Below are 20,595 nucleotides of genomic sequence, written 5' to 3'. Positions count from 1 at the left end.
TAGACTTCAAACATAGAGCGCAAACACAGATCATTCACACCCTATAAAGGAACAGTTAACACCTAAAACACATTCTGTTATTATGTTGTTGTAAACACAGATGTTGAATTCATTTAAGAAATAGATCTCCACACACACATTTCCTATACAATAAAAAGTTATAGTGATCACAGACGGTCAAGTTTTAAAGAAACACGCCAACTTTTTGGGACTTTAGCTTATTCACCGTATCACACAGAGATAGATAGATAGTGGTAGGAGGCACAACCTCATATTCTTTCATACACTCTAAAAAAAAAAGGTTCCTTGAGGTTCTATATAGAACCGTGGGGTTCTATACTTGGCCAATAGAACCTTTTACCAAAAAAAGGGTTCCATATAGAACCCTTGGAAGGCAAAGAACCATTTTTATTAAAATGGTTCTATTATTCACGTTTTGTGACTGAAGTGTAAACTAAAGATTACACAATAATTGCAGACCTACACAACTCATTTACAAACCTACACAACTCATTCACAAACCTTTTTGTGTCAATAGGCTGTGGTCAAATAAAGAGAGAGTCAACAAATAGGCTATTAATATTTAGTGTATGATTTATTTCCTGTGAGCTTTTTTATGCAAGTTTGTACATTAGCATGAAACTTACAGTGCAGTTTGCGTTTTTGGTGAATTACCAGGTGTTTTCTTTATTTTGTACATTCTAAATTGTCAATGTTTGTTGAATTTAACCTGAAGGGGCATTAAAAACAAATAATCGCAAAAGTGCCCTCTGGTGGCGTATATATGCATTGCACCATAAGCGAAGATGAGCCTCGTGACGTGACAGTTTTTTTTCAAACTGAGGTGAGGAGTTCGGACTCCGGACCGGCATTTGTTTGTACCCTGAGGTAAGTCAACTTTACATTTTTGAAACGATATTACTGAAACATTTAGTATAATTAATTAATATTTATTTTGTTAGAGTATGTGTTGTGCTAAATAGTGATACTAGAAGCTACATTTATAATATTTACCTCAGGTAAAAAATACTGCTGGTAACGTTGAAGCACTGACGGGCTTCGTCAACCGTCAGTTATAAAAGCTCTGTTAAATACATTTTGTTCCGGGTTTTAATGAATTACGTTACAGCCTCGCTTTATTTCTTTGTAATTTTAAATTAAATTGCCAATTACAATAAGACAACTGTGTTGTAAGGAGACGAAATTCGAGACAGTCATTTCAGTGAAGCGCGTGGTCAAAGGAACCGGGTGGAAGACGGTAACGTTAGAAGGGAAATTATATGTAAATGTTTGTCGCAGTTTTACACATATTCCGTAAGTATTTTTCGCTTGTTCACGAGTGTTTTATCAGGGTTGGAGCTAAACTCGGAAGGAAAGTGGAAACTGCTGGCCAAAGTTGAGAACATTCCGCCGGTCTGTATTATAAATGCACGATTGCAGTGCAGCGTTTGTATCCGCAACAAGTCTAACGTTAGATATGCATTTTTTCTGTGATGCACACAAATAATTAATGTGATGGTAGCTGTTGAGACACTTACATTTAACATTCAAATGTTTTAAAAACCAAACGTGTTCAGGTTTTTATGTGTATTTGGTTTGTGAAGTGTAATTTATGCTTTTTTCCTCTCCCCCACAGATAACCATGGTTAATAAATGATAAAACACGTCACTGGCTTTAAAATATAAACCCCATTGATGCAAAAAGGTAAGGTGCTTAAAAGACCTCGTAAACCTGACTGTCACTAATGTTCATCAAAGAGCAAAATTAAAGAAATCTGTGTTTTGTAGCTTTAATGATAATTCTTACTGTATGTATTTCATTTAGAATTTAGCATTAAAGACTGTAAAGTGTTTGAGGACTTAATTTAAATTCTGTATATTTCACACTAATTTTTTTATTGAACATTGTGTTTTGAAAAATACATCAATTGCAACCTCAAGTTAATGTAGACTTTAAGGAACTTGTTTGTCTGAAAGTGGATATATAAAGATTTTGTGTTTTAAGATGCTGCATGGAATGACAATGAGGTTTGGAACAGACTTGAAGAACATGGAAACATCTCTAAATAAAATGGCCCCAAACATCATCAGGAGTGCAAAAGAAGGAAGTAAAAACATCTCTACGCCAATCTCATTGGAGAGGAAAATACAGAAGGTGCTTGTTCTTTGTCCAGTGTAAAGTAGCTTTATTTGCATTGTCAATGTAAAGGTTCTAGCACCTATAAATTGTATAAGTGAAAATATGAAAATAATGTTAGTATAAACTTTTTCCTTGCCATTGAAGAGTAAACTTGTTAATTAAGAGACGCTGGCTGAGAAAGAGTTAAAGTTTACCCACAAATTAAAATTGTCGTCACTTTCTTCAGCAGAACACAACAGAAGATATTTTGAAAAAGTATGGTAATCGAACAACAATGGTGCCCATTGACCTGCATTGGTTTTGTGTCCATTAAATTGCTACCAAAGTTGTTCGGTTACAGACATTCTTCAAAATCTTTTTTGTGTTAGTGTTCTGCTGAAGAAAGAAAGCTGTGAACATTTGAAATAACGAGTGAGTGAATGAGTTTTCTTTTTTGAGTAAAATGTCCCTGTAATTGATTTCTGTACCTAATGTACAATAATTTGTATCTTTGTAGGTCTGGTGAGGAATGCTGCACTTATGTTATTGCCAGCATTATTTCAAGAAAATCCCAGCTTCCTTGACTGTGTAAATAGTGTAGGTATAGTCTTCTGTAATTTAGTTAGCATTTGAGGCACTTTATTTAAAGTAACATTCAATGCAAATATAAAAATATTACTCTGTTTACCCTTAAATAGCATACAGCTACACATCATTTATTATGAGTCTTGTTTTTTCGTGAGTGTCGCTTGCCTAGTTGTCATACTTTATTTGTGTTATTATGGGATAATTTTAAGTCTATTTGATGGCTTCTGTTAATTGGTAAGAAGCACTTAAAAGGTGAAATGTTTGTTTTACAGGAACCCAAAGGTCCCACACCAACCATAGTGTTCAACGACTCTCCTGATCTTCTCAAATCTGAAAGTATCAACTTTATAATGGACAATGTGAACTTAATATGTGGAAGACATTGACATCACAGGCTGTGGAATGACTGTGTCACAGGTCGGAGAAGCGGACCGCCCCTGTCGCGGATCACGCTCCTCCTAGTTCCACCTCGAGGAGGTCCCAAAGCACCCCAATGACCAGACAAACCAGAGATAAGTAAAATATAAAAATAGAAACTTTATTTAAATTATTTAAAACTAAAGTGGGGAATGGGAATCTAAAAATCTCGCTTCTCGCCCTCAGGGGGAGTATTACGGGGCCAGGGATATTGGAGGGGTTTCCACGTGACTCCAGCTGGAACACCGCTAGAGAGCGTATCTGGGTGGGTTGGGCACACACCGTCGCGGCGGCCCCTGATGGCATCCACAAAGGTCCAAGAGCCTCCTAAGGTGAGTACGGACGACAAGGACACAGCACAACACTTAAAGAAAGCTTTGTGTATTTCCGTTTCAAGAGGTTCTTACTTGACTGTTGAACAGTGTTTCTTCTCCCTCCACAGCTCCCAGCCGTAGCAGAACTACGTATTTCAGCACCCGAACGACTAACAACCCAGCCGGCATCTGCAGCGTATATCCAACGCGATCAAACTTCACTCTGACAAGTAACTTCCTATACACAACCACGCCGTCCTTTCGCCCGGACCAGCCCCGCACTCTTTCCGCCCGCTACCTAGCGGTCGCCGGATCAGCAGAGCCTGCGACTCTTCGGACTCTGCGACCGTTACAGTAACTTCTACCTTCTCTCTTTATATCCTCCTCCATGGCGTGGCTCGCCCAACCATCGCTCGCCATGTCACTCACACAGCTGTGCCTTGTTTCAGTGAGTGCGGGGATTCCCGGGGAACCCGGAAGTGCCGGTGTCTGTACAAACCGGTCCGGGCGGAACCTCTTCACTCTCCTTTTGGTTCCGCCCCGCATAGTCACTCCGTGACAACTGTTTGCGTTTTTTTTTCTCCTCAATGTTCAATACCCTTTTGCCATTAAGCACACAGTGACATTAATTTATAAAATATATGCTTAAGTTTTAATACCTGTACAAAACAAATGTACAATCAACTTGTGTAAATTGTCATTTTATTTAATAGATTGTTCATGAATTGTCTTTAAATGCATTGTGATTTCGGTAACACTTTACAATAAGGTTCATTAGTTAACATTAGTTAATGTATTAACTAACTTGAACAAACCACGAGCAATACATTTGTTACAGTATTTATTCATCTTTGTTAATGTTAGTTAATAAAAATTTAAGCTTTAATTGCTTGTTCATGTTAGTTCAGAGTGCATTAACTAATGTTAACAAGATTTTAATAAAGTATAAGTAATTGTTGAAATTAACATTAACAAAGATTAATAAAGGCTGTATAAGTGCAGTTCATTATTAGTTCATGTTGACTAATGTAGCTGGCTAATGTTGACTAATTAACCTTATTGTAAAGTGTTACCGTGATTTCTTTTCATCATTTCAGACACATGTAAAAGTTACTAAAACTTAGTACTGCCTATACTGTACAGTATCTATGCGTAAGGGAAATAACTTGAACAAAATTTTTTATGTATAGTGTAATTAATAGTTTAGCTGTTTAATACAGAGATGCAATATATATATATATGTATATGTATGTTTATTAAAAAGTGAAAATGCTTAATGGAAATAATTAAATAACTAAATGGTTGAATGTAATGAGACATTTTAAATGTAAACCAAAGTTTTGCTGTCTAATACAGAATAAAGAGATGTGATTTTAAGTAATTTTTATAGATTTATATTTCTGTATAATACAATTAATAAATAGTAAACTTTTATAATTTTCTAGATCGGTTATAATTTCTTATCAATAATAAATTACTCATAATAATAAAGAACCTTTAATGGTTCTAAATAGAACCATCTAACTTTGATTCAAAGAACCATTTGGGGTTCTTTTTAATGAACCCATTAAAGTGGTTCTATATTGAACCATTTGGGGGTTCCATATATGAAGCGGGTGATAGAACCATTTCTGGTTCGATATAGAACCATTTTTTTTAAGAGTGTAGGGCCCAGAATTGCTAGTGGCATCCCTGTTTAAAAGTATACATCGGTGATGGGAATAACGGCGTTATAATTAGGGCTGGGTTTCGATTCAAATTTCAAGAATCGATTCCGATTCTCAAGATCTTGAATTGATTATCATCATTCGATTCGATTCGATCTGATCCGATCTTCGAGATTTAGATAAGTGTTTTTGAAAAAAGCCCGAAATGGTGCCAGATAGGGGTGGGCGGAATGACCAAAAATCTATTCCACAGAATGAGTCATTTTATTTCATGGTAACGGTATATTTCATGGTATACATGTTTTTCAGTTTATATTGTTTTTGTATTATAAAAATATGCAGTTATTTGCCACTCACTAGCTTTTAACTGCTCACCACAGTTTTAAAATATGGACAATTTAAAGTAAATAATGTTAAAGTGAAAATGCCCAGATGATAACAACTGATTAAGTCTTGATAGACAGAATCTTGTTTTTAATTGAGTTATTAATTTTATAGACTATTGAAGCTTTAGTATGCATTGTATTTTGTATTTATGCATACATTACATTACATCTGCCCGTGACACCAGCTGCATGAGCACAGAGGGAGGGAGAGATTCGCTGCCAGACCCGCGGTGGATTCACTGGCGCTTATTATAAAAATAACAAAAATAACTCTTTCATTTATTATGAGTGGATTATTTTACATGTAGATTGCAGCTTTGAGCGTTTCTAGAGTTTTCAAAACAACCGCTTGCTTAACGTTACTGACCGCTATGTTCGTTGTTTTAATGTCCTTCCACCTCGCGCGCATGTATGAATTCAATGACGCGGCAAGTTTAAGTTATTAATTATTAAATCGATTCTCAGAGTTACAGATCAATCTTTAGAAATTAACATGAAAATAGATTCAGAATCTGTGAATCGATTTTTTTCAACACAGCCCTAGTTATAAGTTGTCGGCGTTAGTAACTGCGTTATTTTTTTCAGTTACAAGTAATCAAATAAATTACTGTTTCCCCCGTTATAACGCCGTTATCGTTACTGACATTAAAATGCTTCAATCACTCCGAAAACACCGGCAACAGGGCGATGGCAAGTACAACAAGCTCAGCGGTCGCAAACACAAAGTATAAAGCACTACTTTTCCATTGTTGAGGTGAAAGGCAAGAATGTTTGTGTAATGTGCAACTTATGCCCATGAAGAAAAAGTCTGTGGCAAGTAATTCTGATCTAATAAAGCACCTCACATGCTGCCACATAATTAGTGATTTCTCTTTCGTGTCCATTTTAGTCATTTAACATATTAAATTTTGTAAGGGGCATTCAAGTTATTTGAAGTATTTAAAAAAAATTTAAGTAACGCAGTAATTACTTTTCCTGGTAATTAATTACTTTTATAATAATGTAACGCAGTTACTAACTCAGTTACTATTTGTGAGAAGTAATTAGTAACTATAACTAATTACTTTTTTAAAGTAAATTTCCCAACACTGGTATACATACTGGGAACTAGATTCTAAGAAGGTGAAGCACAGCTACTTGGGCGGAGTGATTAGTGCAACACTTGCGGGGCACATGGAGATGAAAAGGGTACTGTATGGATTTATCTAACTCTGGGAGATACGGTGAATAAGTTAAAGTCCAAAAAAGTCGACGTGTTCCTTTAAGACCAGCAACAAAAATAACTAATCATTCATATGATTTACATGCTACACTGTAAAAAAAATCTAACCTCAACTCATTACTTTTTTCATCTTAATTTTCCTTTAATCCTACTATCCAGATTAATGATTAAACGCATTTCTTACATTCTCAGAAAAATTGGGATGGTATCCTTTAAAAAGTTTTGGTACACATTTGGTACCAATATGTGATCCGTGCTGTTAAAATGAGTCAGAATGTGCACGGTCTAATTTTAGCTACAAGCAAAAGAAAGTATAAATGTCAATTTTGGTAGAAATTGAGGTTTTCATAAAAACAAGCTCTCGTCTAGCAACCTTAATGGCCAAAATAGTCATCTAAAATTATCTTTATTTTTACGTTTTCTGAGAGGCGTACCGTCCTAAATGCTTAAACTATCTGTGTGTCTATCCACATGCACGTGACATTTTGATTTTGTATTTAAAACATTTAAGAATTAGAAAATAAAGTGCAATACCTGCTTGATGTTAAAAGTATTATTAAGAGAGATACGGTAAGGGGACCTGACTGATGTTTAAAAACGTATATTGAGCAATAAATCATGAAAACTATCTTCCTTAAGCTGACTAACACTTCCGAACCAAGCACACAGAAGCGCGAGCGCCCAACCACGGCCCCGATATATGCACATATACTAATATGCACTCTTTTACTCTTTTGAAAGGGTACAGATCCTGTGGACAGCTTTTGGACCTTTTTTCTGAAATTTTATTTGGAAATTGGACATAAACGGCTTCTCAACACGTATTTGAGAAATTTTAGTTTTAGGTGTGCCATAAACTTTATAAATATCTGTGTGGCAAATTTGTACATCTGTACATTTTGATTTGTCCGCCATGATTCATCAGTCTTTACGTCAAGAAGGTTTGAACATGACTAACTCATAATTGAAAGCAGCATATCATACAATTTCTCCAATTCATTTTTCTAAGAATGGCCCATCTCATCCTCAAGCTATCTCTGGCACAGTTTTGGACAGAGGGGGTTGCTTTTCAGTGACTAAGTCTGACGGAAGTTAGACAAACAGCTAACATGGCGTACAGCACCTTTAATTAACCACCTGGATCTTTTCACTGTGTATTGCAACCACACACATATCTATATTGAGGCAAATATAATTATATCTAATTGTCCTGATAAGCAACAGATGCTCGAGACTTTCAAAAGATACAGAGCCAAAATGTATCACAGGTCCTTGTTTGTCAGATAAAGAGTGATGTTTGTCCTGGCACTATCTATCTTTGTTTTAATTGGCTGTCAGTCACTCGCCATCCACAACCGGTCTCCTGAAATGCCCTCAGGAAATAGTCGATAGATTGGATTAAACTCCCGCTACCCAAGAGACAGCCAATGCACTGATACTGAATGCTGTTAAACACATAGGCGCACATACGCACTGTCAACACGCAGCTGTTTAACACAGACTCTGCCTATCAACGAGATTTAATTTTAAAGTAGGAAGGAGCTTGCAAGTCTCCGTGGAAAAACAAAAATAATGACCTGCTGTGAAGAATAAATGATTTAAGCGCCCCAGCATAAACCAGTCGTGAGAATGACAGAAAGGCGAAGGCACCGGAAGAGTTAAACGCACTAGTGTTTGCACCACGGGACCGCTGCGCTGTTGGGTTTGGTTTGAGGTAGAAACCAGCCGCCGTGTCCACCGTTGCTACGGTTACTTGGTTATCATCATCTCCACATACAAAGTAGGATTCCTGATGCTAATAAAAAAAAGATAATAAGAATGGCACGCGCTCGAATCAGCCCTCTTGGCTGGCAGGGGTGCCGATGAATAGTGAACTCCTACGTTCACACCTCCTCCGGATCCCATGCTTTTGTCTTCCCACTTGTCCATATCCCACTAAGTCTTTATGAAATTCTCTTTAAGTGTGGGTCCCATTCAGAGTTCTCAGAAGAACCTATTTTTTACTTTTTTACTACAAATAACCTTTTTGTTTGTACTTCTACGGACTTAAAAAAAACATAGATGTCCACTGCTTACCTGACACGCATTGTAAAGCAGCTGGTGTTCGAACTTCTTAATGCCAAGAATCTGTTGGAACATCTCATAAAGTTGATCCTTGCTGAGAATGAGTTCGGAGGCAGCGCTAGCTGTCATGCGCTGCTGTTGCTTGCGTGGGTCTTCCTCTCCCCTGTAAATGGTGTCAAACTTGGCCATCCACGAGCTGAGGACTGTCTCTTTGCTCAAGCCATCAATCTCTGGTAGGCTGCGGACACGTTTCTCGATGTGCTTCTTAAAGACCTCGCGGGAGTCACTAGCTGAGCAACCACCACTTTGGACCATGCGTGACACCCGGTCGCTTTTGAGGAATATCTGTAATTAAACAAATGCAATGTCAGTACTGTGTGTTACAATCTTTCACAATGCATGTCACAATGTGACTGTAGACGGTTTCAGCAGTAACAACATAAACAAGCGGCTTTCGTGGAAAACACCTAACTTCCGGTAAACTCTGCTAGGAAAAAATAACAACAAAGTCCTTTTAAAGTAGTTTATTTATATAAAAAGCAAAATAAACAACACATAGATTACCTAGGACACCAAAACATTTGTTATTTTCGATGAGGTATTTATTCAAGAGTTCAGTTTAGCAGCTAGTCAGACCATTAAACAAACAGTAACCGGAAGTAAAGTTCCGACCAGACGCTTAAAGGGACACTTCACCCATTTGCATTAAGCTTTGTATAGTTAGAACCCCAGTCATGTTTTCGAATGATCATGCATCATTCCCTCTGTTTCCCCTGAGACGGGAGAAATACAGATTTCAGTGTTGCACTTCCTTCTTTCAATTATGTAAAAATCATCATTTTGCATCATTGAAAGAAGGAAGTCCTATATCTTTGTAGAGGGGGTGAGACTTCAAACACTCCTTTTCTCTGTCAAATAGGCACCAAATTCTAAATTTATGTTACATTTTGACTACAAATATGATCCACTTTTAATAAAGATGAATGTTTCCACGGGTGAAATGCTCCTTTAACCGCAACAAACGCATGTGCGTCCGATGAAACCGTCTATACAGACTAGACCGCTTTTTGAACACAAAAGTTAGATGCTCACAAACAGATAAACCTTCAAGTGTTTTAAAAGAAATTATACTTTTTAAATTAAAAGACCAAACCAGACAGCAGACGATTCTGGGCTGGATCCGCACCAGATCCTTGATGAAGTCAGCAGCTCGGAGTCGTTTGCTGTCTGAGAATATTATGCCCAAGTTGTAATATAAGTCTCGGATGTACCCAGAATGTGTCTGTTCAGCTCGAAATACCCAACAGATAATTTGTTAAAGCATGTCCAAAGTGCTGTTTTTATGTGTGTATCTTTAAATGCAAATGAGATCCTGCAGGGTTTCCCGCAGCACTTTGCAGTTCGGGCGGCCCGCCTAAGCTGGGAAACCCTACCGCCTTAACTAGGTCGTTCAATAAAAAAAAACATTTCGCTGCACAAAAGGCTGTCACGTGCATCTCGGAGAATAGAGTTGACGTGCTTCAAACCGCGAGCGGGCACGTGCACCATCAGGCTGAAATGAGAAAGACATGGTTCGGACCGTCACTGTCTGGAGGATAACTAGCCAGTTGATAAAACATCTTGGAGAATAGCGTGTACACGCTTCACACCGCGAGCGTGCACGCGAGCCACATGGCCGAAATGAGATAAGACGTGGTCCATCATGTCTGGAGGATAGCCAGTTGATAAAACACGTGTCCGTGAGAACTCTAAGTGGACTTATGTTTTTGGTTAATTTAAGACTGTTATTGTATTAGTCTATAGTTCTTGCAAATGTAAAGTAAGTTAGCTGGTGATTTTGTTGTTTGCGCAACCTGCTAGCTAGGTTTCACGTGCCTGTTGATTAGATATAATTTTTAAGCGCTCTTGCTCACGTTATGTGCATTATTTACATGCTACACTCCTTTAAGATAATGTAATTAATAGTGGGAAATAATCAGTTTTTACCATTTTTGCGCTATCTATCATTGTTCGCCAGACTTTCGGCAACATTTGCTTTAGTTTGTGTTTATTAACCCTTTAGTTTCACTTCATCACGCAGCTATTCCCATTAGAGGTATCTGTTAAAAACATTTTATTCATTAATAATCTAGTATGTGTTCATTTTCTGTCATAGTTTCTTTAAAATTATGTTTTATTTGAGTGTTTTAAATAAAAATATTTTAATTTTCATCATGACGCGTACGCCCCGCCCCTTTGATTACCACACCCCCCCGGCACCGCCCACCTTAACTAACAAATTTTCTGTGTGAAAACCGGTACTGCTTTTGGTTAAAAATAGATTTCATTCCTGTGAATACAGTCTGCACAATAGAATATTTAGCCACATTAGTGCTACAATGTGCTAACAAACACATTTAGAAAATGTTTGTGTGACATCACATTAACAAGAGAATCAAAATAGCACCTTTGCCCACAAAGACCCACTAAAAATAAAATTTCTAACAGTGGCTTTTAAAAACTGATTTAAAATTAGAGTATCTTGACTTGGCATTTCACACTGTAAACACATTAGTTTCTTTCTGGACGACATACTTTGTGTGAATCTGGACTCTTAGCACTTACCACAATTACCTTGTGTATAAAAAAAGACACACACTCCCTTTAGCACAACTAAACATTGCAAAATTATACAAATCAGTTCACGCACACCTATCACAGATGAGTATTTAATTTAAACTTACATTATTTTGAAAAATTACCTATTTGACATAAAGGCCGAAGTATTGATCAATTTTTGATGTGTACGCAAGGGGTTTGTGTACAATGCCCGTGACGCAATTTTCATCATCAGAAGAGTGCACGCCTACTGCGCACTGATGGATTTTTGAATTGTAGTATGTAGCCCATGAAATGCATTGCATTTTGTCGCAATGCGCATGAGACAAAGGTTTGCGTACACATCAAGTCAAATAAACTATGCTTTGCAAGGCTGTCTTTTCAATTGTACTGCTAAAACTGGTACTGCAATCACAAAACTTGTGGCTAAAACTGGTACTGCAATCACACAACTGGTGGCCAATACACACAATTACAAAATAAACATCAGTTGAGGGCTGCAACTCCACTTTTTAAATGACAATATCTTGGCCAGATCACTGTTGTGAGTAATATAAGTATTTGAAATGAAAATGATTTCTTAATGTCTACTGACATATCAGGGCCATTTTATGATTAATTTATATAAATTTCCTACATACTGTTCCTTTAATTCATCTGGCAGTGTGACTTGGCTGAGAAACCACAGAAGGGTTTAAGGTTTTCTCTTTATTTATTTAATATTAAATTTTCTTGTTCTTTAAAATATATCTGTGCTCTCTTACAGTTCACCTTTCATATTGCATATTGCCCCACCTCACATGGACACAATTCCCTTAACATGCCTGGATAAGCAGTGGAGATGAGTTGACAGAAAGGGAACATCCAGCACAAATTTAGTAAGAGTATCAAAGTTCAATTGAATTGAAAAAGCTGGCTTTAGATGTGACGGAATACAAAAGCATTTTGCTCATTAGTTTCACTTCATTAAATTACCATCCGTATCGAGTCCAAGCTCCTCTTCACCCAATAATCCAGCTTTTTCTGTCATTTATTTCTTTAAAATACCATTAATATTTGTGTATATTTATTATTACTCAGTTATCACACAAAGTTTTATAAATCATGTGGGAAAACATGGCAAAGAAATTAAATCTCTATTTTAAGATAGAGCTACTTAGAAAATTGCTTTGCAATTGTTTGCCTATATGTTTTTATTTGTACAGACTCATCAAATCAGCATAAGAACAACAGCTTAACATTTCTAAACAATCCACTTTAAACTGCATTATATAAATGGGCACACAGAATTTGTTTGGGTTGTACTCTAAAGTTAAATCGAGGTGCCTAACTAAGCCCTTCAGCACCACTATCATTACAAAACAATTTTACCTTCATAAATGTGGTTTAAAGATGCACTAAGTCAATGCTGCATGTATGATACTTTGGATAAGATACTGGATATAATAAGATTGACCACTCCTATTATTATAGGAGAATAGAGGGCAATGCAACATTCAATTTGGCCACTCTGTCTACAAAAGTCCTGCCTTCCAGTTAAAAGAACGAATCATCAATCAATTAAGACAGACAAGTCTCTGAGGTAGGGACTCTGTAAAGAGTCCCAAGAGATGCCAACCCGGGTGCCAGGGCACATACAAAAAGTTTTTTAAAACATGAAAATTCATAAATAATAATCTTGCTTTATTTCTTTTATGGGCAATTTCAGTGCAGGAACTACAGCGGAAGTCCTTATATGGGCACTTTAACCAGAATAGCGCACGCAAACATCAACCAAGAACTGACACCACTAGCGTAGCCAGGATTCACAATGTGGGTGGGCCCAGAGAAAATCAGGTGGGCCTTAACCCAAAATGCATCTGTTATCAAAATATACAAACACACAACTACACCAGCTTCAATATATTACCGTTTATTAAGAACAAAAGCCTGTATGGGCCCTATTTTAACAATCTAAGCGCAATGTGCAATAAATCAATAAGAGTCTCATCTCTCATCCCCTTTAAAAGCCAGTTGGTGGCGCCATCCCGATTCCATATTTTGGCAGAATTTGTAAACTAAAAAACTAAGCGGAGGAGGAAGACCACCAGTTTAAAATTGATATTAAAAAATTGAGTTGTTTTTATTTGTAATGAAATTGTTAGTTTTTGGTATTAAAACCTTTAAAAGACGTTTTCTTTCAGTCTTGGAAGTAAACATAGCAGGCTTTTCTTTGCTGTAAATGTATTGATAGCCCAGAGATGATCAGTGTTATCTCAAAGAATATTTTACAAATATGCAAGAAAAGCTTTGTACTTTAAAAATACTTTAAATAGTAGCCTAATTTGTTGGTATTTGAAGAGTTTCGTTGCAAAAAGAGATAATTCCGCTTTTTTTCAGAAATCTCGTTTTTTGGTTGTGCATTCCAATTAATATCAATTCAATTGCAGTTGGTTTGTTTTAATTTAAACCTTCATAACTTAAAAAATACAGCTAAGTAGCACTATAAAACAAAAGAATAACCTGATAACATCATAATAATTTGACAAAAATGTTAAAAAAAGTAGTTATATTGTTTTGCAACGAAATTCTTCATTTAAACTTTTTAAGTCGTTTTCTTTCAGTCATGGAAGTAAAAATAGCAGGCTTTTAATCGCTGTAAATGTATTGATAGCCCAGATGAACAGTCTTATCTCAAAGAATATTTTACAAATATGCAAGAAAGCTTTGTACTTTAAAAATACTTTAAATAGTAGCCTAATTTGTTGGTATTTGAAGAGTTTCGTTGCAAAAAGAAATAATTCCGCTTTTTTTCCAGAAATCTCGTTTTTTGGTTGTGCATTCCAATTAATATCAATTCAATTGCAGTTATTTTGTTTTAATTTAAACCTTCATAACTTAAAAAATAACAAATAGCACTATAAAACAAAATAATAACCTGATAACATAATAATAATTTGACAAAAATGTTAAAAACGTAGTTATATTGTTTAGCAACGAAATTCTTCATTTAAACTTTTTAAAGTCGTTTTCTTTCAGTCATGGAAGTAAAAATAGCAGACTTTTAATTGTTGTAAATGTATGGATAGCATGATCGGTGTAATCTCAAAGAATAATTTACAAATATGCAAGAAAAGGTTTGTACTTTAAAAATAGTTTATTTGTAACGAACAGGAGATAAATAATTTAGAAACGCGCCGTTTCACTAGAACAGCGCCGTGGATGTTTTGAAATGTAAGCATAACATAAAAATGGTTCTCATCTCATCATATCCACAGGTACAAAGTCATAATATATAATACATCTGTGGGGTAGCATTAAGAAAATTCGAAATAAATGAAATATCTGCATTTGTTTAAAGCAAAACATTTAATGGCTACAGGTGAAGCAGCTTTATACGCCTTCTAACATTTCATACTCGGTCCTCATTTATGTCCAAGACACTCAATAATAATGTTTTTAAACATTTTAACATTTTAATCCTTTAATTTTTTTTATATTTTAAACGTTTGTGTGCTGCTGCGCATCCATGTGATAAGCAAATGCGCGTTGTCCTCCCGTAGGCACATATTACTAACGCGCTCATTAAATACCAAAAGCAATATTGCTCCATTGACTTAAGAGCAGGTTTTAGTTGGTCAGTGACGTAGTCTATTTTATTTGCTTCAAAATAGCAACGCACCAACAATGTGCCTGAACACATCTCGTTTTCAGACCAGAAGGCTCATGGGCGCAAAAGTGGGCACAAATGTTATCTGCTAAGACTTTTCTTTTTTTAGCTGCTGAACCAACACCTCATGTTCAGAATCCTCAACGATAATGTTAAAGGGTGCACCATCAAGCTGTAATAAAGTCTTCTCACCGTTCTAAGACAATGAAGCAGCGCAGCTCTCATTATTTCTTACGTGGCAGCCTTAAACCGGGTGTTCATTTCTATGATGTGGGGTGTAGGAGGGGCGAGGAGGCTGTTCGAAATGCGCTATTTATTGCACTACTATTTACAAAATTAACTTATTCCTTATTATAATAGCAAACAAGAGTTAAAAAAAGATTTATTTTATAGGTCAAGTAGTGATAATTGCAACATAATTTACTCATTAGGATAACTAATAGGCTAGCTGGATAGGCAGGTGGGTGGGCCTAGCTGACAGGTGGGTGGGCCAAAGCATTATGAAAACAATGGATATAGCTTGTTTATCCGGGGGAGCATTTGTTGAAATGGGGCGGACCCAACTTTGTCATGAGTCGCAGGCGGTAAGTAAGCTTTTTTTGATAGATTTGGTACAGCTGATCTGTCTTTTATAAACCTGATAAAACTAAAGACTCTTTCGAGATATGAAGGATGTAATACTACTCTATAGGTACTTAAGATTAATATGAGATAAGCAGAAATAGCGTGTGTTATGTAAGCTTTAAGAAACAAAATTACAGTACAGTTGATGTCAGGTTTAATTTAAGTTTATCATGCAATTTTAGAGATACCATATCTGTATTTCCCCATTTAATTACTTTAGTCTTACATAACTGAAATTACATGCAAACATGGCCGCCTACTGGTGCGACTTCCCTAAAGGGACTTTGATAAAAGCAAAAATAAATATGCTAAATAAAAAAGCATGTAATGTTGTAAGGCAATGTTTTTTGTTTGTTTGTTAACTCCCACAATTGGAGGAACTGGAGACATATTTCACCAAGGATTTATTTATTCAGCTGGTCACATCCCAGCAAGCAATTTCGGCTAAATCAAGGCAAAATTTTGTCTGTCAGTGAAAGTTTAATAGACGTGACCATAGCCCAAAAATAAACTATGCAAAGCAAAGACTTTGAACACCTGTTGACTTTGCTTACATGATGGAATATACATGTCTAAGTTATTTAGGCAAAAACGGCATGTAACCAAATTCAAGGTTATTTAGGGTAGAAGTGGGTTACTCATAGCCAGACTTTATTGGGTCTTTAGTTTCAATGGGCCGTCTCGGTTTTTGCTTACTGGGATGTGATCTCAATATGGCAGCTACCAGGAGAAAAGACCACCATTAATGGATTTTACAGGATACTAATACAGTATATCTCAGGTGACTGCACTTTTAAAACTACACTAAAAAAACTGTATTTTATGATGCTTTACCAAATCATATATAATTTCTACTTCAGCTCAATGTCACAGTTGTCTTATCATCTATCTGTCTGCAGTTTTTCTTCACAGCAAAGTTGGTTTCTAGCCTATGAAACAGCTATGAATGTTGATCTAAGATTAGTGTCAGCATACGCATTCCTAATTCAGAGAGATCTGATACATCTGTAGCCTGTGTACCCAAAGGATTTAGGGCTAACTTCAAGTGACACTTGATGTTTACCTTGTGTATTTACAGAGATTTATAATGCAAATTGAGATCCATTAGGAGCGTAAACCAAGAATGTTGATGGTATAAATAATGCTAACCTCATAGTAGCTTTGGACAGCATTGATGAAGGCTTCATCTGCTACAATCTGAGTCTCTCCATTTAGGAAAGCCTGGAAACGATCTTTCACTGTTTGAAGCTGTTGCTTGCTGATCTATAATAGAGAAGAGATGGGAAGAAAGGAAATGTATTATTCTAAACAATAGTTACACAGTTCTCAAAAGCATCAAATAAAATGCAAATAAGGTAACATCAGAAAGACTTCAAATGAAAAATGTATTTTTAAATTAATTTGATTTTAAAGGAGAAATGGTGGCAGCAAAAGCATCACAGATATCCAGATGTTAACAGCATCTGCAAGAGTGAGCCAGAAACATTTTTTTTTCAAGGAAGGAAAAAACAATGATAGCAATATGGTAGTCAGTATTACTGATAGCAATAATCTGTTTAAGTCATCCAGTAGAAGTTAGCAGAAGTTTTATTTCTTTTACTTTGACTTTTAGTCTGTAGAATGTGGCGCTTGATCCGTTAGAGCGAACCATATTCATAATATAAAATCAGACATTTTACCAGTAAATATCTTAAAGGAAAACACCACTGTTTTGAAATATTTTGCTATGTTCTTACCTCAACATAGATGAATTAATATATACCTATCTTTTTTCAATCCATGCTCTTTTAATCTTTGTACAGCGCTTCGTGAACATGTTAGCATTTAGCCTAGCCACATTCATTCCTATGGCTCCAAACAAAAGTTTAATTTTGTGCCACCATACTTACTCGTGTAACGACTCATGTAACAGTCTTTAAATAGGGAAAACATGGGAGTGTTTTGTGACTTCTAAATTCATCCCTGTTTGGATCCTAAGGAATGAATGGGGCTAGGCTAAATGCTAACACATTCATGAGGTGCTGTACAAAGATTAAAAAGATAGGTATGTATTAATTTGTCTAAGTTGAGAACATAGGAAAATATTGAAAAATGGTAGTGTTTTCCTTTAACCTTTTGCCAATTTTACACTGCAGAAACAGACCTAATGTCAGGCAAGAGACCACTACACTTTTAAAACCTTTGAAACAAGCATCATTAGCTTACATATCACAACACGATTCCCCACAGAGCTCTGTAGACAAATGTGTTCACCTGCTATATTGCTTTTTTTACTGCTTTATACTTGTTTTTTTTACAGTTGAACCATGTCTTATTTTTGTCTTAATTTTTGCAAGCTCCTTCATGTTCATGTTCATCTTCAACACTGATACATTCACAACACAAAAATTATAACAAGGCTGACAGCATGTTTAATCTCTTGTCTTATAACTGAATCAGGAACTGATAATTATAGAGCTTATTCTGCGTTTATTTCCCCCCTGTAGATTTTCTTAGCTATACGAATTGTAAAATGTGACCCTCTCTATAAATTCCTGGCTAAAGTCTCATAATTTATAAGATTAAGAGCATCAAAGTTTCATTGATTACTTAGTCAGTATTAAAGATATCAAGATTATATTTTCACAGAATGTGCTTTACACTATGTAGGATGATTTTATGTAGAAAACAATAAATCAAAAAAAAATGTGCCTTTTAGTTTTGAATTCGAGCTTTACAACTAAAGGAGGGGAAGAATTAATGCTATAAAAGAAACTGACAGTGTTTTACAGCAAATGCAAAATTATTGTGGCATAAGTGCAGGATGTTTTGGCTTGTCCAAACCGCATCGTGATTAAATCAATGTGAATGTTGAAAGCTAAACAAAAACATGACAATGGCCTTAAGTGGCTTATAGCCTTGTTGTACTATCTATGGTTCATTGTAAGCTACAATGCTGGTCAGGTTACCTTGCCATAAGTGGTACAGAAAATTTAAATTATGAATGTAGTACAGTGGTTGAATTAAGCCTCATTGATACACATTGATAGCCTGGTGCAACCAGACTCTCGTACATTCATTTCATTTGTACAGAGAGTCTGGCCACACTCCATTGCAAAGCGTTACTTCCGTTAAGGACTTTCTGTTGAAGTTTAAAACTATTGGATCTGCCCAGAGTCACTCTGAATCTGCCATAACCAATCGCTAACGTTTGGTGGTGACGTATGTCACTCAGTCTGGCGCACGACCTCAACGTCTGCGTTCTTAGCCACTCCCCGCTGTTCGCTGATTGGACCTGCAGATTTTTGCCGGAGAAAACTAAACTCTACACAGCAGTCCCAGACGTTGTTCTGAAGCTAAATGAAAATTAAGCGGAAGAACGTAGGAGGGCGGAGCCAGGCTAACACATTGAAGCATTTACAACAATTTCTCTGCCTATTGCTGTAAAGCATTATGGGTAATTTACCATTTAAAGAGACAGAAATGTTACTTAAAGGGATAGTTCACCTAAAAATGAAAGTTCTGACATTGTTTACTCACTCTCATGTTGTTACAAACCTGTAAACATTTCTTTGCTCTGATGAACACAAAGAAAGATATTTTGAGAAATGTTTGTAACCAAAGCATTTGTGGACCCTATTTACTTCCATAGTATTCTTTTTTCTTACTATGTGAGTAAATGATGAAAGGATTTTCATTTTTGGGTGAAAAATTCCTTTAATATTTTGCTGGCGTTTTATATTTTGTCTCTTTTACATACAAACACATACACATAATAACAAGGATCAATACAAACACAATTTCCATTTTATTCCCACATTGCTTTAACTCAATGAGATGCTTTTGTTTGTCACACCTGAACACCCTTTGATGTTAGTATATCCACCTCCACCTGGACCACCACTAACTAAATGGTCAGTCGTTTCTGCTTGGAGATCAGTGTGTCTAGGTGAATGCCAAACATCCTTTTAAAATCCCAGGTGTTTCTATTCAAAGACCATGTTACCATGGTCACCGAGTACACATGATCACACCCCTTACCCCATTATCCCCTCTCAGGTTATCAAGCAGTATGACCTCATAACTATAAGAGGCAGATGCATTAGATCAATTACTCCCATGGTAACTGCAGTAGTGATTATAGTGGATAGGCCATTGATGTAGAGCAATTAAAGTGTATCCGCAAAACACTCTCATTGAAATGTTTACCCTACGTCACGATGACAATGCACTCCTGGATTGAGGCTTTGAGTCTTTCATTGCTGACATCGGGAGCTAAAAATTCAGCTTTCAAAAGTTGTTTGAAGTTTCTAGATATGTTTAAACCAGCGGTCAGGTTTGTCCATATTTTAACCAACCATGGGTTAAAACAACCCAGCATTTTTTAAGTGAACCCAACTGTTGGGTTAAATTAACATATGCTTGGTTGTTTCAATGCATGGTTGGGTCAAATCTTTACATTTTCTAAATATGTTTAAACCAGCGGTTAGGTTTGTCCATATTTTACCCAACCATGGGTTAAAACAACCCAGCATTTTAGAGCGAACCCAACAGATGGGTTTAAATTAACCTATGCTTGGTTGTTTGAACACATGGTTGGGTAAAATATTGACATTTTCTAGGTAAGTTTCAACCAGTGGTTAGGTTTGTCCATATTTTACCCAACCATGGGTTAAAACAACCCAGCATTTTTTAGAGTGAACCCAACTGTTGGGTTTAAATTAACATATGCTTGGATGTTTCAATGCATGGTTGGGTCAAATCTTAACATTTTCTAGATATGTTTAAACCAGCTTTTGGGTTTTTCTATATTTTACCCAACCATGGGTTAAAACAACCCAGCATTTTAGAGTGAACCCAACTGATGGGTTTAAATTAACCTATGCTTGGTTGTATGAACAAGCATTTTAGAGCGAACCCAACGGATGGGTTTAAATTAACCTATGCTTGGTTGTTTGAACACATGGT

At 36.2% G+C, this 20,595-nt stretch overlaps 1 protein-coding gene and 1 long non-coding RNA gene across 11 annotated transcripts in view; one reads left to right on the top strand and one right to left on the bottom strand.

Moving 5' to 3' along the window:
* cadpsa (Ca2+-dependent activator protein for secretion a) overlaps positions 1–20,595 on the bottom strand; it is a 137,572-nt gene that overhangs the window by 101,134 nt on the left and 15,843 nt on the right. For all 10 annotated transcript variants that reach the window (XM_073875995.1, XM_073875993.1, XM_073875994.1 and 7 more), the window contains exons 3-4: positions 16,798–16,911; positions 8,790–9,122 (exon numbers count right to left, since the gene is read on the bottom strand). In XM_073875995.1, coding sequence (XP_073732096.1) covers positions 8,790–9,122; positions 16,798–16,911 — 447 coding nt within the window. The remainder of the gene's footprint in view (positions 1–8,789; positions 9,123–16,797; positions 16,912–20,595) is intronic.
* Positions 1,260–4,878, top strand: LOC141369469 (uncharacterized). Its single transcript, XR_012373195.1, has 5 exons — positions 1,260–1,705; positions 2,006–2,155; positions 2,637–2,716; positions 2,980–3,456; positions 3,567–4,878. It is a non-coding gene; the product is annotated as an uncharacterized lncRNA (long non-coding RNA).

This window comes from Misgurnus anguillicaudatus, chromosome 14 (genome assembly GCF_027580225.2).
Source record: "Misgurnus anguillicaudatus chromosome 14, ASM2758022v2, whole genome shotgun sequence".
Lineage (NCBI taxonomy): Eukaryota > Metazoa > Chordata > Actinopteri > Cypriniformes > Cobitidae > Misgurnus > Misgurnus anguillicaudatus.
Note: the sequence above shows the minus strand (reverse complement) of the source record. Positions and strands in the feature narration are given on the sequence as shown.